Source organism: Selaginella moellendorffii, unplaced genomic scaffold, assembly GCF_000143415.4.
Source record: "Selaginella moellendorffii unplaced genomic scaffold, v1.0 SELMOscaffold_150, whole genome shotgun sequence".
NCBI classification, from domain to species: Eukaryota; Viridiplantae; Streptophyta; class Lycopodiopsida; order Selaginellales; family Selaginellaceae; genus Selaginella; species Selaginella moellendorffii.
In genome coordinates, this window is record NW_003314411.1 from 211,282 (window position 1) to 229,144 (window position 17,863).

General features: G+C 41.7%; 3 protein-coding genes across 4 annotated transcripts; 2 read left to right on the forward strand and 1 right to left on the reverse strand.

Moving 5' to 3' along the window:
• The first annotated feature begins 1,444 nt into the window (after positions 1-1,444).
• LOC9652857 (DUF21 domain-containing protein At4g14240) lies at positions 1,445-4,139 on the forward strand. The gene is made up of 14 exons (XM_002993162.2): positions 1,445-1,843; positions 1,904-1,980; positions 2,044-2,127; positions 2,180-2,293; positions 2,343-2,426; positions 2,505-2,576; positions 2,632-2,699; positions 2,755-2,842; positions 2,902-2,975; positions 3,025-3,367; positions 3,427-3,473; positions 3,524-3,599; positions 3,659-3,832; positions 3,891-4,139. Exons 1-13 carry the CDS (start codon positions 1,609-1,611, stop codon positions 3,827-3,829), a joined length of 1,533 nt encoding a protein of 510 aa, XP_002993208.2. The 5' UTR covers positions 1,445-1,608; the 3' UTR covers positions 3,830-3,832; positions 3,891-4,139.
• Positions 3,882-5,074, reverse strand: LOC9652858 (clavaminate synthase-like protein At3g21360). The gene is made up of 3 exons (XM_024666924.1): positions 4,706-5,074; positions 4,324-4,550; positions 3,882-4,243 (listed from the first exon to the last, which is right to left on the reverse strand). The coding sequence occupies exons 1-3, from the start codon at positions 5,072-5,074 to the stop codon at positions 3,892-3,894; spliced, it is 948 nt and encodes a 315-aa protein (XP_024522692.1). The 3' UTR covers positions 3,882-3,891.
• On the forward strand, positions 4,854-7,521 carry LOC9652878 (protein HESO1). Of its 2 annotated transcripts, XM_002993163.2 has the most exons (10): positions 4,854-5,446; positions 5,505-5,696; positions 5,801-5,962; positions 6,027-6,205; positions 6,255-6,350; positions 6,406-6,451; positions 6,610-6,734; positions 6,784-6,885; positions 6,946-7,243; positions 7,302-7,521. In XM_002993163.2, coding segments are annotated over exons 1-10 (1,257 nt in total). In that variant the 5' UTR covers positions 4,854-5,391; the 3' UTR covers positions 7,304-7,521. The 2 variants fall into 2 exon arrangements, with proteins under 2 accessions (XP_002993209.2, XP_024522649.1); XM_024666881.1 differs by having other exon boundaries at positions 4,854-5,696.
• The last annotated feature ends 10,342 nt before the right edge of the window (positions 7,522-17,863 follow it).

The window sequence follows — 17,863 nt, forward strand, 5'->3', positions numbered from 1 at the left end:
CCTATGACAACTCGTCCAATCTGGATCGAGCCTTTTGATTTCGTGATGTACAAGAAGATCATCGTCCAGGGCGCTGGAACAGCGCTGGAGATTCTCAAAGTGTGAGATGAAGAAGCAAGAAAAGTCAAGTACATCCGGAAGGAGCGAAGAACATCCGGGAGGTTTCGTGTTGACTTGAAAGTCAAGTCTTTCGTAATGTCATAAGCCAACACAGAGAAAAACGCGAGCCTTTCTAATAAGTTGTGAAGATTTCAGTGCTCATCATCCATTTAAAAGTTCTATGGAACTTATGGTTGAATTTACGCTTGAATGGAGGTTCCATGGCTGACAGTCAAGGAGTTCTAGAACCTGGAAGGTTTAAAAAATTTATTCACAAACTTACAAGGATCCAAAAGAATCCATCATGGAGTTTCGCAAACTCCACTGTGTTTTTTTTTTATCTCAGCGAAATAAAAAACCATGCAAGCAACCAAAGATAAATACATTGAAATTTTTCTTTAGTGCGTAAAAGGTAAAACCATAGAAGTTTTACTCGGTCAACGTCATCTGGGCGCTGGAAATTTCTGCAAGGAGAGACTGCCTCCATGCCCGCTAATCACAAACTCTCGATGCATGGGGAGCTCGTCCGAATCGATGCGCAGCGGCGGGATCACGGGCAATCCCTCGTCTCCCCACACCACCTCCATCCACACAAACGTCCCGGCCATGATATTCGGCTGGACGACCACGCTGCTCTCCGGATCGATCGAGAAGAGCAGCCGCCCCCACACCTCGCGGTGCTTCTCGTGGATTTTGATCTGCGCATCGCTGTTATTCACGATCCGCGTGATGCTCGATGCATTGGCCTTCTTCCTCCGCGAGATTATCGCCCAGTTGAGGCTGGCCAGATTGTCGCTGCGAAAGGGGGAGTGGAGAGGGGATTCGGGGGCGCCACTGCCGGGGCTGCTGGATTTGGAGTGGGAATTGGGGAGAGGGTCTTCCGGGATGGCGATTGAGAGCCCGCCTGAAGAGGAATTGGGCGCGAGTGGCTGTCGATTCACCTCGTGAGAGCTTCCAACCCTACCGCTAGTTTGCTTGGCGCACGACCAGAGGCAGCCCATAACGGCGATTCCAGGGGATTGGCGCTGCTCGTCCCAGTGGCGCTCTATAGCCTAGGTAAGCTTCCATCTCTCGCGGATGGACTTGGCGAGACCTCTTCCGCCGTTGGATTGGGTCAAGTCCATGGTCAAACGCGCGTCTGTCAACAGTTGATCGCTCCCTCGGACAACGTTTGAAAGAAAATGAAAATACTGTTTATTGATAATTATGTTGTTAATCGTGTTTAGCTGAGACGGTTGAAATTCCGCCACATGGAGAGAACGTGGCGGGAATCGACGGCCGGGACATATTCTCTCCTCCCTTGTTGTGGACGAGGGCTTTTATTACTCCTTGCAAGATTTGTGCTAGAGCCTTCCCAGGAGCTTGGATTTCCCCGAGCGATGCAAGCGCCTAGGGCGTCGCCGATCCGTCCATCCAAATGCGGCGGACTGGCAGCGCGCCACGCCGGTACGTGTTGATGCTGTAGCGCTGCGAGCGAGCAAGAAGGGTTTCGCGGATCGATCGATTGAGATGACGAAGCTGATGAGGATTCTTTCCGTGATGGTTTTGGCTACATCGACGAGATTACGTGCCGAGGATGTGCCATTTGGGACGGGATTGTGGTATATCTATGCCGGGATCTCGACCTTCCTGGTTGTGTTTGCTGGGCTCATGTCTGGTCTCACGCTGGGACTCATGAGCTTAGGCGTGGTGGACCTGGAAGTTCTACAAAGAAGTGGTACTCCCAAGGAGAAGCGTCAAGCGGGTGAGTTTCCTACTTCCACTTTACTTCCACTTTTGCTTCGTATAACATCTCTTTTTCCAGCGGCAATCTTTCCAGTGGTTCAAAAGCAGCACCAGCTCCTGGTGACTTTACTTCTCTGCAATTCAGCTGCCATGGAGGTGAGTGAGAAAAAATGGTTTTTTTCTTTGATGGTGAATGATTTCGATGCCAATTTCTTGCAGGCTCTGCCAATTTTCCTGGACAAGATGTTCGATCCTGTCACAGCAGTCATATTATCCGTTACATTTGTGCTTGCGTTTGGAGAGGTTTGTGTTTCACCGTATTCTTTGGTTGCGATTCCCAACGTGTGAACTCCAGGTTCTTCCTCAAGCCATTTGTGCTCGATATGGGCTCGCTATCGGTGCGAATCTCGTCTGGCTTGTCAAAGTATTGATGGTGGTCTGTTATCCAATTTCTTATCCCGTTGGGAAGGTATGCACGACGAGGCTCTTTTTCTTATCCGTTAACATTGATCATGCAGTTGCTGGATGCTGTACTCGGACCTCACGACTCCTTGTTTCGTCGCCCACAATTGAAGGCCCTTGTCTCCATTCATGCGATGGATGTAAGGCATTTCACGCGATTTTGTTGCCTTGGCTTAGCAACTGATGTCAGGATGTTAACATTTCTATGCAAAAGCTAGGCAGGCAGAGGCGGTGAGCTCACTCACGATGAAGCGACTATAATCAGCGGAGCTTTGGACTTAACTGAAAAGGTTTGAGCTTTTCTCGATGTTAACACTTGCTAATATGCCGATCGGCTTCGTCTAGACTGCAGAAGAAGCGATGACACCTGTTGAGTCTACATTCTCTCTTGAAGTTAACTCCAAACTTGATTGGTATTTTATTGCAATTGTCTTGTCATGAAGCTGATAATATGTCTGTCCTCTCCAGGGAAGCAATGGGACGGATACTTGCTCGGGGTCATAGTCGTGTGCCAGTTTTTGCTGGAAGCCCTCGTAACATCATCGGACTGTTGCTGGTAATCGACTTGATATATTTTTGTTCATATCACATCGATGTTTTTCCGCTTTCTTTTAGGTGAAAAGCCTATTGACAGTTCGGCCTGAAGCCGAAACGCCTGTCAGTGCTGTGTCCATACGAAAGATACCAAGGTACTTAGTTTTACTTTTGTATAAGGTACAATTGGGGGTTTCTGCTCAGAGTACCTGCGGACATGCCTTTGTACGATATCCTGAACGAGTTCCAGAAGGGAAACAGCCACATGGCAGCTGTGGTGAAAGCGAAGATGAAAAGGAAGCCAAGGCACACTGCACATCACACACATAATGTGAACCACGAGGAACGCTGGTCGGACGGTCCCAAGCAGCATGACGATGAAAATGGAAAGGCAGCCTTGGAGAAGAATGAAACGACGATTGATGTAGATGCAACTCAACCAAAGCCTCCAGATTCACGTGATGAAGATGATCCCGGAGATGATTTAGAAGACGGAGAAGTTATAGGTATTATCACTTTGGAAGACGTGATTGAAGAGCTGCTCCAGGTAAGAAGCCTAGCTGCGAATACCTTCGCCTTAACAGATTTCTTGTATCTGATTTCCAGGAGGAGATAGTCGATGAAACTGACGAATACGTAGATGTTCACAGGAGGTAAGCATCTTCTTGCGGCCTCATGTCTTAAATCTCGTTTTTCGTGCCAGAATTCGTGTTGCTGCTGGATCCGTCTCGAAAGTCGCCACTAGTGTCCGTCGAGTGGGGTCGTCGTATCGTGTTTTGGTAAGCTTCTTCTGCTGTTTCTTGTGGCTGTCTTTACTTTGTTTGCATTCGCTTGTCAGGGGCCTACTGGTGCGAAGTCCAACATAAACAGCCAAGTGTCCGGGGGTAGCCCGAATCGTTTTGTCCTAGAGGCAGATTGCAAGCAAAACGCTGAGAAGGCGACGCATAAGCCCACGTCGGAAGGCTTGACAGAGCCTCTTCTTGGAAATGGTGGCGTCGTGGTGGCATAAAAAGTCGGCTTTTTTTTTGTCGCCCAGAGTTTTATTCTCATACAATCTGGACTTTTTGCAGCTTAGGAAGTCTTGAGCATGGATACAAGCAGTCGACGAGGAGGCTTGGATGGATGCCTCGAATGGAGCACGGCGTGATTGTTCACAACCATGACATCTCCTGGCTTCCACTTGTGAGGTACTTGGTGGTCGTTCATAAATGCAAGGGAGGCTTTAAGAGCGTCTAGTGGAAGCGGTGTTCCATCGCCATATTCCAAATGCCGGAGGTTTGGAATGGTGGGATCGGAAGAGCCAATGTTGTTGAACCACGTCTTTGAGTTTTCCTTGAGCTGCTTGATCGCCGGGCGGGGTCCGTGGTAGACTTTCACTCGTCCGTCGTCTAACCATTGTAGTTTCTTTGACAACTTTGAAGCTCTGCAGGGAAGTCCCGGATAAGACACTTTGGTGCTCGAAGATCGAGAGCAAGAGAAGCAAAAAAAGAGATCGCTACTTACTTGAGCTCCGCCTGGGATCGATCATCCGTGCCAAACTTCTCCTTCCACTCGTCCTCGGCGAGAAAGTTGTAGTAGACGAGGCCTTTCTCCTCGAGGTTCCGTACGAACTCGGGGTACTCGCGGGCCATGGCGTCGTACACCGTACGGCCTTGTACGATCCCCGTCTCGCCTCCCTCCGGTGGAGCGATCTCGCAGAAGAACATCACCACGTCGGGATAATCCGGCAGCTGTGGAGAGAAACAAGACAAAGATCGCGAGTTGCGTGGGCGATTCATGAAGAGAAGCGGGAAATCTTCGCGATCGGGAGGACATCGTGAAGAGAAATCGTGAGAAATCGCGAAGAAATCGCGAAGATCCGTGAGGAGGGAGGGATACAACTCACATAGGCCATCTCGTTGTGGAATCCAATGCGAATTTCCAGCGGCAGCTCATTGGCAGTGAAGACAGGGCCGACGATATACGTCCTAGCCGCTGCGCCCGCCTCGTATCCCATGCTCTTGTATCCAAACGCCTCCACCACCGTCGCGAAATCCTCGGCATTCTTCACTGGGAAGCCCCGGAAGAGGATCGCGCCGCTGCTGTCGAGAAGGGATTCCAGACCGGGCTTGTTCTTCCGGATCGCCGCTGCCAGGGCTTCCAGCGAGGGATGATCGCTGCCGGGAACTAAAACCTGTGGAAATGGAGGATTGGAGTGATTTGCAGCAGGTGGATCAGCCACAAACTCCGCCACGGCCGCCAATAGATCCGCCATAGCTAAGCTCTAAGTCCTACTATCTTAGTCAATAATGTGTGATTATAATACTGACACGTCAGCCACAAGCAAATAGTTACAGGTGGCTTTCCACGTCAGCTAGCTATTGGTCTGGTTTGAACCTCCGACCTGTGGGGTTTATTGCGCTTATTCGCGGGAACATCACATTTCCTCGCGAGGCGCATCGATCGATCGGGGCGCGATGGCGAGGGCGCGATGATCCTTTGACGCCAAGACGGGGAAATCTCCCACGCGCGGCGCTGGAGCTCTGAAGCTGGGGCGTTCTTGCTGCCTGATCGGATTCTTGCTTTTAGGGAATGCTGGGCTCGTCGGGCGGGCACTGGCCTGGGAATGGCTTCTTCTCGTCGGGAGGTGCGAAATCTAGGCCCTTTTACGGGATTTCTTTGTTGTGATGTTTCCCTCTTTCCAGAGATTCGGAAGAAGGCGCAAGATGTTGAGGAACTCGTGAACGCGAGCTTTTCATGGACAGCGCAGAAGGAAATTCGCTTCTCCCGGGCGATTGAAGAGATTCTTGGCGACCTGGAGCCCTCCCAAGAAGATCGCGACGCCCGAGCAGCTATTGTCGCCTCGTTCGACAGCTTTGTCAAGCAGACTTTATCTGGTGAGTGTCTCTCATAAAAATGCGTGATTTTTCTCTCCAGCTGTTCTCTTCTCTCTCTTTTCGTTAGAAGATGATCTTTTTTCTTTTCTTTTTTCTCTCCCCAGGCTCGTCCGTCGTTGCTCCTTTTGGATCATATGTAACCAACACATTCACTTGTGACAGCGATCTCGATCTATCGCTTTACGTGAATCGTATGAACCCTCTTTCCCGAGAAGAAAAACTCTACTTTCTGAAAAGGGTCACGACCAGTTTGCAAGCAATGCATGGTAAGCGTAAAGCTAAGATTAAAGTCTTTCATTCATTCTTACTCGTTTTCTTGTTGGCTGGCAGCACGGTATGATCAAATACAGCCCATTTACAAGGCTACTGTTCCTGTGGTGAAGTTCGTGGACCGTAAAACTGGAATACAGTGTGATCTCTCTGTAGACAACAAAGATGGTGCATCAAAATCGTTGGTACTAGCTGCTCTATCTTCAATCGACAAGCGCTTTCGCCCACTCTGTCTACTGGTACCATAAGTGTTGAATGTCAGTCGTTTTCTGAGATGTTCCGTTCCAGCTGAAAAAATGGGCTAAATCTCACGAGATCAACGATGCTAGCGCTGGTACCTTGAGTTCGTATGTCATCACACTTTTGGCCATATTTCACCTTCAGGTCAGGTTGTCTAAGGAGTTGTTTTGGAGTGCTTTTTGACATGCGTACTTTGCAGACATGCTCCCCTCCAGTTCTCCCGCCATTGTCTATGATTATTGGAGGTTTTTGCCACTCTTTAACTTTTATATTATTGTTGAGTGCTCTTTAGCAAGGTTTTGTCCTCGTCACAGATCTCCGTCCTCGTTTTCTCTTCTCTCATATATTGTTGGTTTGATGAGATTCGTTAGTATTTTCTCATTACTCGGCTTGCTTTTTGCAGGACTGGACCTACGTGATGCTTCCTATTGCAGCGGGTTTATAAGTGCCCGCGCCAAAGCTTTTCAGGGCTTTGGTGCTCGCAACATGGACAGAATCTCCGAGCTCTTTAGGACCTTCTTTGTAAAGGTGTTGGACTCAGTTCTAATTTGTGTTCACTCAGTTTTCCAATGCGTAGATCACCGCTGTCAAGGCACTCTGGCAGGAAGGACTCTGTGCGAGTACTTACCATGCACAGTGGATCTCAAAGTGGCCAAGCTTTCACAATGGTTGCATTTGCGTAAGTTTAGCCTTCCGCAACATGATCATGCTCCTGATGACGTTCGCTTATGTTTTTCAGGTGGAGGATTTTTATGATCCGTCACGGAATGCTGCCAAAGCCGTGACACCCAAGGACTTCGAGTACATCTACCAGTGCCTGGAGAACTCGGTAGATGCGTTCCGAAGGCCAATCACGGATATGGAATCGTTCAAGAAGATGATCGTCGGCGATGGATGTATGCCGAAGGTTACTCCACCACCACGGCCTGAGCCACGATTCCCAGACCCGCGCGACATTCGTCCCAGCCTCGCAGTGCCTCTCCTCCTCCAAGGCCGACCTCACAGGCCTGCATTGGGACCTCCAAACCGCCGGTTCTGTGAGTAGTTGCTCTTCACTAGCTTCTAGTTGTTTGCTCACCATCCATGGATTTACAGAAAAACTGAGGAAACGCAATCAAACTAATTCGTCCGAGTGTCAAAGGCGAACTTTAAAGTTAAGGTAAATTATTGTTTCCATGGAACTCCTCGGAGCACAAAGTGCTCTGGAAGTTCTTCATTATAATTTATCTCTTCCATCTCATGTTTGATTGTTGGTCACTTGCAAAGAAAATAGCTTTCATTCATCTAGTATCACTGCATCAAAGAAATTCTATTACACCGCTCCAGCCATTCTTGCTGATAGTTCTTGGTCCATCATTTTGATGATAAACTGTTGCAGCTTAAACAGATCAAACTCGATATGGTAGTCACCCCTGACATCTCCAGTGAAGTGAGACATGGGAAACTTGATCACAAAGCCCTCGCTGGCCTTGCAAAACTCCGGCCCAAACATGATCTCCCTCATGTCACGGCTGCCTTCCTCCTTGGCGAGAAACGTGAATTGGCAGTCGCTCGTAACTTTGACACCGATCACCAACTTGTAACCAGACTGCTCCCACGTCTCCACCACCTCTCGCAATGTCTCGATCGTCTCGTTCCTGTACGCCACTTCGACCACGGCCCTCGCTCTCGCCATGTCCGAGTTGGAGAAATAGCACTGATCCGGTTCCTTGTCGCCCGTCACTGTTGGAAGGCGCGAAGCTCCGGCGGGCGTGATCACGTCTAAACACTCGTCCACACCAGGAAGAGTGCAAATCTGCGAGATGATGCGAGTGTTGAACCATTGCGAGACGGTCTCGTGAACGATGGAAGGATCCCCGTGCATCCACACATCGCCTTCCTTGTATTGCAATCTCCAGTGGCACTCCAAGCCATCCATCCAAGCATCATAAACTGCCCATGGTACCTGTTGGGCAACGAGGAATGGCCCCTCTTTGTCTCCCTCTTCATATGCAGCGATGGCCTCCCTCAACCCCGTGTCCAAGGACTCCATATGACAGAAAAGAATTCTTCCCTATTAGGGAACACAACAAAATAAAGGTTACTTTGGGCATGTCAATTTCATATTATCTCAGAATTTTCATGTTTCAAATTACGTTTCCTTGTCAACATATAACACCTAACTAATGCTATATTTGGAGCAACTAGAGTTTAATATAGCTTTCCCATCATTCCATAAAAAGAAAACATACACTCTTTCAATTTTAAAATATAGTAGTATTTCAAAGCTTAATAATTAAAAGATCTGTTTTTTTTATACTTTAATCATATTTTAATTTGTGTTGATGTAAAAGATTATTTCAATTGTATTGTAAAGTTATGAAAGATGGTTAAAATATAAGAGGGTTCTTTATTGTGGATAATACCACCAAATAAAAGTTGTTATTAATTATGTGTAATCTAAACTTTAGATTTGACAGAAAAAGTGCCAAAAAAGCTGTGGAGGGGATTGCAATATATTTTACAAATTATTTATCAATAAATATTAACTTTGAATTTAATTTATTTTCTTATAAATTTTAGTATTTTAAAATATATTGTAGATTGAACTCAAGTAGGCTTTTATAATTTTTATCATAATTAATTAAATTTAAAAATTATATTGCAATTTTCTCAGTTAAATTATCAATTCAGCTAACATATTATATAGTTTTATAGATTTACTTATTTATATTAAACTTCTATTTGCTTATATGTATAATATACTTATATATTTGTTAGAGATAAATTTAATCTTACATGCAATGAAAGAGTAATTTAAGTAAATATAAAGTATAAGATATATTTTTAAAGAAAAAGAAATTAATTAATAGCTCTAGTTACAAAATTATTTATAGTTAAAAAAGTTAATTTTGTAAATTTTCTATCTTTCATTAAACAATATTCTAAATAATAGTTATTAAAGTTAATATTGAGAAATTGTATTTAACAAAAAATTTACTAATATAATATAACATAAAATTATATTAATATTATAAATACTTGAAATATAAGAATAGGTATATTAATTGGGGTTTAGACCGTACTTATATACAAGAATGGATAAATCAAATTCAATCCCAAATAGATAGTCCATATGCTATTATAATTAGTGTATTACCTATACATACATACATATATATGTATATATATATATATGTATATATACATACATGTATATATATATGTAGGTCGGCGCCGGTCACAGATTAAAACCAGAGTTTTCACCTCAAGTTTTATTGGTGAAACTTAGACTTACAACCTTATTCCATCCTTCCCTTTGGAAGATGAAAAGGTAATGACAATAAGTCAAGTGGAATATATAAAACTTTTATTAGGTGATTATAAACTACCACAAGAATCTGAAGCTATTTTAAAACTATTAACAAAGTTGATGATAACCATGGCTTAAACAAAATCCAAAGCCATGGCACAAACATCAATAAATTATAGAGTCCCAATAAATTAATTCCAACTTTATATATATGCTCAAACCACCATTGTAGCAAATAATACATTTCATCTTTAAGTTTATCTATTGACAACCACCATTAATTCAAACTCACTACTATAAGCAAAAGTTGTTTTTATGTCTTCCTTTTGGTCAACATCTAAAATCTGTTTTAATTTAAACTTACAACCATTGTATTCATCTAACACTACATATTGGAAGTCAAACTCACTCTGTTCATTTTCCACATCTTTGTCATCCCCTTCTCGAAGGAAAATAAATTTTGAAGCACTAGATTTGTTTAGACTTGTTGCATTTGTCCCCACTTTTCTATCTATGTTTGGCCTCACTATATTAGGGTTACGTGTTCTATTTGGACTTGTTATATTTGTCTTTACTCCACAATTTATGACATTTGTTTTTGTTGCACTACCATATCCATTTGTCCTCACTCTATCATTGAGGCTGGACTCCCATTTATCCCCTCTACCCCCTCTTCCAAAGAAAAAAAAGTTTGAAGTGTTGAAGATAAAAAGAGAAAGTTAGAAAGAGGAAAAAATATTATGGAAGAAGAAAAAGTGGATAAAAAAGTATCAAAGAGGAATTTTTAGCAATTATTAAAGTACAAATTGGGAGAAAAGAAGGAAGCATATTCAAAGTTTAGAGAACAAAGGATCTGCTATGATAAAATGCTTTAACTACCACAAGATATATAAAAGATTTACACTGTTCAACCTTCTCAACACATAATTCAACACTTGAAACAGAAAAATCAATAGAAAAATTCACACTCTCAAAAGAACACATAAACCCCTTAGTAACAATGATAAATAAATGCTCTCAATGACACTTACAATTAGGAATATACATTTAACCCAAAACTCTAGCAAAAGTGACTTAACCTTTGGAATAAAAAAATACTCAATACTAGAATTGATCAAAGACTCCACCAAAGAAACAAAAGTAAAATTCTTAGCTTTACATATATACTTAACATCTAAATTAGTATGAAAAGGATAGAAAACACTCAACTTAACACCGGATTGAGAATGAGAAACATAAAAGTGTAAGAAACCATAGGAAACAACTCGAAAGATGATCCATACAAATTTAAATATAAAAGGAAAGGGCTTATAAACAAATATGCACTCTCTTTTATAATTAGATGCATTCTCTTTTCCAATTAGTTAAGAGTTTTGGGATACTTCCTTAGTATTGAATTGGGTGACCTCCTGAGAAGTCCAAATTAGAAATAACTAGAAAGGATAACAAAGAATATAAGAAGGTGGCTTAAGCTGAGAAATAAGAAAATATTGGGAAAGAGTAGAAGATAAATAGAAAGGATCAAATATCACATTAAAGGATTAACATTTACTCTGCAAAATCTTTAACTCATTTATAAACCTATCTGTAAGTTCTTAAATTTGGACTTCTCGGGAGGTCATATAGCTTGGTATTACTTAAATTTGAGGACATTTAACCATAAGTATTCAAAAACCTTTAATCTTCCCTTTATATTTGAACTTAATAGATTATTTCTCAAGTTGTTCTTTTTGGTTACTTACACTATCTCTATAATAATCAAGTTCCCCATCATAATCTGGAATCTATTTGAATTCATAAACATTATTTTCCCATAAACTTGATCTTTAAACATTCTCCAAGAACCAAACTGCATTGTCTATATCTCGCCAATTGATGTCACAATCACAAAACACCGAGAACAAAATAAACTATATAATCACATCCCATGGAAGTTAGAGGTGACAACACACTAAAGATTGGTATAGCACTAATATGATCACACCCCATAACACCACAACACCAAAAGTTCAATTTAACAAAGTAGTATTGATAGCCTTAAGTGATATACTCTTTAATTGATGATAGCATAGCATAATAAAAAAAGAGAATGCAATGAAGATTAGAAGAAAGAGCAAATCTATGCATAACAATAGCTAGAATTATAGATCTTGCAAAAAGTTAATATAAATCTAAATCTAAAAGAGAATGAAGAAATAAAAACAAAAGGCACAATCCCAAACATTAGAGTAAATCACCACTAAAAAAGTTTGTCTTTTATGGATAAATTTCAGTGCCTTTCATCTCCTCTAATGTGATATAGAAGTAGGTATATTAATTAGGGTTTAGACACTTGCTTTATACACACACACACATACATACATATACATATATTTATAAATCTTGCAATATCAAGAATCCTTATCTTAATTAAATATAGTTTATTACATATTGAAATATTAATACTTAATCTCTATATTACTAGCTTATGAATTCAATAATTTATACATTTGAATCTCATGGAATTTATGAAATTAATGACAAAATATGAGGTCCACACAAGATTTTAATATAATATTGTGAGGTTTAAATGTACAGCTATGATGTTGTATAATAATATTAGCATAATGCTGTTAGATTGGTTCAATCCAAACCACTTACTCCTGTATATAAGTTAGGATTTTTTGGGCTAATTAATATGCATATTCCCTTTCTATATTCCATACACTCACATTGGTGGAGTTGAGAGGCATTTTTAATTGTTCCTGAGGAGTGCTTAAATTTGGGATTTTGGTTTAAATTTAGTTTTTGCATTGTCTAGTCTAGCTTTTTCCATTTCCTTTCTTTTGTTCTTTCCTTTTAGGATTCTAGTTTAGATTTAGCTTTTTCATTGTCTAAATCTCCCTTTCCCTCTAGCTTTTTTCATTTCATTTCTTTTGCTTTTTTCTTTTCATTCATCTTCATGGCAGAGTAGCAGTCTCTTCTTCCTTTGACTCTGGAGCAATAGTTGCTACAATTGCTAGATGCTATGTGATTGCAATTAAACAATGGTACAACTCCTTTTGCTCTTGGTGCCAATCTTTGCATTTAGCTGGAATTCTTTTGTGGAAATCCTGGGGATGATGTGTACCATTGGTTTGATTATGTTATAGTGATTGCCACATATCATTCTTAGGATGATGTTTGACATTTGCATGAGCTTCCCATATGTCTCCAAAGGACGGTGCTGCAATGGTACAATGGTTTGAGTGTGGCCATTCGTAAGGATTGGAGTATTCTTCTGGATGTCTTCAAATGCACAATCGGATATGTTGATGATTATGATAGTGCATTCCAAAAATTGCATGGTCTTCATCAAGGGCCATTTGAGTCATCTCAGACTCCATCTTAAGTCCATCTTAAACTCCATCTCGGTCCATCTGATTTCCATATCAACACTTCCATATGTCATGTGTTAGTCCTCTTGTGTCCCTTTTCTAGAGACTCATTTATTGCTTATTTCGTGCTCGTTCCTTGAGCATGAGATACCTGGTGTGGCTCAACAAAACCTCGCTCTAAGCTCATGGCTAAAGCACCCAAAGGCAGAAGGCGGGGAGAGTACCCATGAGGCTTGCGTAAGACCACGGTATTCCAAATCAAAGTCCCAGACTGTGGAAAGGAAGAAGAGTAGTCCTTTGGTGTAGTGACTAAGGATATGGTTCATATGGTGAGAAAGTCCCAGAGGACCATGGGACTTAGTAGTCGGGCCTGTAGGCCTTGATCCTGTGGCAGTATTGGCAAACACGGCCATGGACAAAAAAAGACTTGGTAGGGACCAGAAAAGGGATATTAGGAAAGGCTATTCCCCATGTATGTAGGCATCCTAAGGATGCTAAGGAGTGGAGCTAAGATGATCACTCATGGATGGATGGCTCAGTCTTTGAGAGATGGGACTATGATGCAATTGGTGTTAGACCATCGGTGTAACCAAGGTGAAGGGGTATAGCCTTAACGTAACAGATTGATATATTGGTGGTACCTTGGGGTGTTAGTCATAGGATCAAACACGTGAAGCACTTGAACCAAGTGCAAAGGTTGAGTGGCATGGATGCCATTCTCGGGGATAATAAGCCCCAAGTACGAAATAGGACTTATGGAGGTTGTGAGTGAGACTCCTCCAAGTGGTCAGAGGTGCGGTTAAGTGACTAAAGTAGAATGGAAAATTTAGTCACTTACAATTTGGTATTAAAGATGTTCCTTAGTTCGACTTTTATTGGTGGCTAAGTATATCATCACTAATATTGGCATCAGAAAGTCCTAGGAGTGGGCCTATCCTTGAGGAGTATCAAGTCGGGAAGACATAACTCTTCACTACAATTCATGTGTAAAGTTGTAGGTGAGGTGGTGGATAGAAAAAGGCCAATAATGGAATGACTTTGTGATTTTGGGAACAATATAAAGTTTTCCTCAGAGAGTTGAGGATGTGATTTAAATGAGCATTTGATTAAGCAAACAGGAAAATTTAATTGTGGTAAACAACTATAGTTGGGATCACAGGAAAGATAAAGACTCCAAAACAATAAAAAGAGTCACAAGATTATCTTTATATAGTTGAGGCTTGTGCTCATGAATTTGAAACCAAAATTAATGACTGTGAGAGGTCAAATACGGATGAGGACACAAGTCCTTGAAATGGTAGCCGAGGTTACTTTTTATAAATGCTGGAACAAACCCAAGGAGTTAGGTTATACTTAGAGGATGAGTCAATATTCTTATCATAGGGGCGAATAGTCCTAGCCCATAAGGAATGGAAGATAATCAAATGTTGGAATAACACTTGCAAGATGGTCTTTATGAGTAGGATATGAATACACGAAGTTGTATTCCAATGAGCTGGCACCTCAAAAATAAGACCTTACAAGTCACTGGATTAGTAAAGTCCAAAAATGTTAAATGACTTAAGTAGAGTCAAGGAATGGTCCTAAGGAATTGGTAAAAAGCATTTGGACTGAGGTGTGTTATGCCTCACGAAGGATAGGGAGGATTATACAATCCAAGTATGAGAACAATAAGTATTTCATTGATGGCAGAATGTGCCATACTAAAGTTGTGGGAAAGGTGTTCCTAGAAGAAAACAACTTTGACATAAAGTGGTGTGTAGACTCTATGGTGCAGTGCTAATGGATAGTTAAAATGAGAAAGAATTGTATTGGTCTTAGCAAGGACCTAAACACGAGAAAGAAGTGTCATAAAGGTAGGCTCGTGGAGCCGATGGTGTGAAGACACCAAATGTGCCAAGGCGTGATACCTTGAGGTCATGAGAACCCTTTTCCAAAGAAATCCTAATAAAAATGGGAATGGTATAACCTAAGTTGGAATGCATGCAGTTAGAGTATAGTGACCCAAATAATGATAGAGGCATAGAAGCACTAGCAATGAGTTATAGGATTTGATAACTATGAGGCAACTAAGCAAAAAGTGTAAAATAATTGATTAAACTAGTAGAAGATAACTACCCAAGACTTTTTAATAGGATAAAGAAGTTAGATATACCCTTATGGGGGATAAATTGCTTATGTTGCAATATAATAAGTTAATGTCATAAAAGAAATGTTCATTGTCAAAGAGGCCATCATTAAGACACCCAATCCCAGTGTGTGGGATTATAAAATGTGCATACCCGGATTAAGGAACCACTCCCTAGGCTACCGGGTAGATTCATCCCTATAAATACTTGCTAAGGCATGGTAGAAAGTGCAAAGCAAGTAGAAGGGGGAAAGAATTGAATCATAAGAATCGAAAGGCATAACCAAGGTTGGTTATACAAGTTAGGAGTGGAGAATCAAGTGGGCGCTTGAATATGTTATTATTAGCAATTGTGATGCCATAGAGAGTTTAAAGCATGGAATTGTCCATGTTAGACCATATGGCAATTAAAAAGCTTGCGAAAAGAGAGGCTTTAGCAAGCTAAGGGACAGTCTTTTCAAGGTCCCCCAAAACAATTCTAGGTAGCTTAATACCTAGAAAGCCAAGTGTAAATGGTTCATAAAACACACGAAATTAAAGTGGCGTAGTTGAAGCATAGTCTTGAAACTTGCTATAAAGCAAGGCTATTAAGGTTGGGGAAGTAGTTCCCGAGTGTTCAAAGGAATGACTTTGAATGAAAGTTAATGGTCAAGGACTTTCACACGTATGTATGAAACCATGTTACATTGGTTGGATGACTTGCTAAGTGAGATCGGCAAGTCAGGGGAACAAACCCCCTAGTTGAAATTGCTAACTTCAAAAGGGGTGGCCCATGGGGCCGAGCATGGAGGAGTCCATGCATAATCACAGACTTGTCAAGTGAGAGGATGCATATACAAAGGTTAACTAAGTTCTTAAGCTGTGATCTATAGTGCACTTTAAATATAAATTGGTGCACCGGTGTGGGGGTCACGTCAGGCATTCTGGGTGATGCCATCCGTAAATGCATATACAGAGGTTGGATTTGAGTCTCAACTCTCTAGTGCTTGGGTTTGAGTCCCAACTCACTAGGGTGCAGTGATAGTTTGGAATATGAGGACACTCATTTTTCAGTGGTCATGGACTCTTAGTAAGGAGACTAGCTTGGGCACACTGTCAAGCGGGGGATGCCTCGAAGTTATGATGCACAGTTAGATTGCTTAGTGTGGCTCAACATATCTAACTTGAACACTTTGGTGCGAGTAGCACCAAAGATGTGGTGAATGAGATGGGGACACCTAGTTTTAGTTGCTATGGACCCTTGGCTAGAAGGGCTGGCTTGGGCGCACTGCCAAGTGTGAGGGATGCCCTCAGGGTCATGGTCAACAACTTAAAGGTCTAGAAAACCTAGTACCTATTAGCAAACCTATTAAGGTGCCAAGATGATATCATTAAGTGATCTTGTGGCTAAATAAAGACAAAGTCTTTGTTTGGGTAAGGAATAGGGTTCCTAGTTCAAAGTGGTGATTTGAATTGCTAGTAATGGTGTGACTTGGTCAAAGTGACCAAATGGGAAAGATATCAAAAAAGGAAATTAGTGGCAATGCAATGGTATAGTAAGTCCAAGGAAGTAGTCTTTAGGAAAGACCCATGAAATGGTCGCAAAATTGGGCTATGGATAAAACCCATAATAGAGAATGCTAAAGAGACTTACCAAGGGTGAACACCCTTTAGACTTGGTAAAGTGGAATCTATGCTATGAAACCGTAAAAATACCTCAAGGATAAAGGTAGTGAGCCTATGTTGATTGGTGCAAGAATTAATAAATAGGAGCAAAAGACTAAAGGAAATGTGACTTCAAGGATGGATTCCCAAGTGTTTCAATTGAAGTGAAAGCTCCAAGATAGAGAGCGGCAAAGTAGCCAAATGATAAGGCTGTATACAGCCCTAACAAAAATTATAATAATTGGAACTTAGTGTCAAATGCGGCAAGAAATAGAAAAGAGAATGATAGGTTCCTCAAGTAGAGAACCTCCTAGGAGGGGAAAGTGGCGTTTGCACAATATGTGCAATGCAAGGTGTCGGAGACACCCAAGAAATTAACTTTGAGAAGTCAAAATTAAAAGTTTCAAAGTGCAAAGGTTATATCAATGGAAATAAAGACTACTCGAGAATGAGTAGTGAGATTGAGAAAGAGAAGGTGTCTCTAACAAGTTTAGTGAGAACTAAACCAATAAAAGGGAGAGAACCACCACGGGTGGTCAAATCAATCTTTATGTTAGAGAGAATATGCTCATTAGAGGATGGATAAAGCATAAGGAGCCTTCGATGTCAAACTATTGATGAATATTGGCTAGGTGCCAAGGTTGGAAAGGGTAATACATGCTGGTATTACTTTATAAAATAGTTTATCATTCGATGAGCACATCGAACTTTGTCTATGGGTGGTGGAGTTGTGAGACACAAATCCCAAAGCCCCAAAGTGGAGTTGAAAGGGTGCCACGTGGTAGTGGCCGAAGCGAAAGGCAAATGAGTATAACACATTTGGACTAAAAGCTCCGACTTGAAAAGTCGAGAGCGGGAGTGGAACTCTCAATGAAGGAGTCCAAGATGGAGTCTAAGATGGAGTCTGAGATGGAGTTCAAGATGGATCCAAAATGGAGCTTAAGATAGAGTCCAAGATGGAGTCCGAAATGGACCCAAGATGGGGTCCAATCCGAGATGGAGTCTGAGGTGGACCCGAAATGGACCTGAGATGGAGTCCGAGATGGAGTCTGAGATGGACCCGAGATGGACCCAAGATGGAGTCTGAGATGGACCCTAGATGATGTCCAAAATGGAACCGAAACTGAGACCGAGACCGAGTCCGAGTCTGAATACTAATACAAACTGTTGGGTGAAAGCCCAAAGTGATCATCCCTCGGGGGGAAGGGGCTGCAGGGGGTTCCAAAAGTATAGTAGG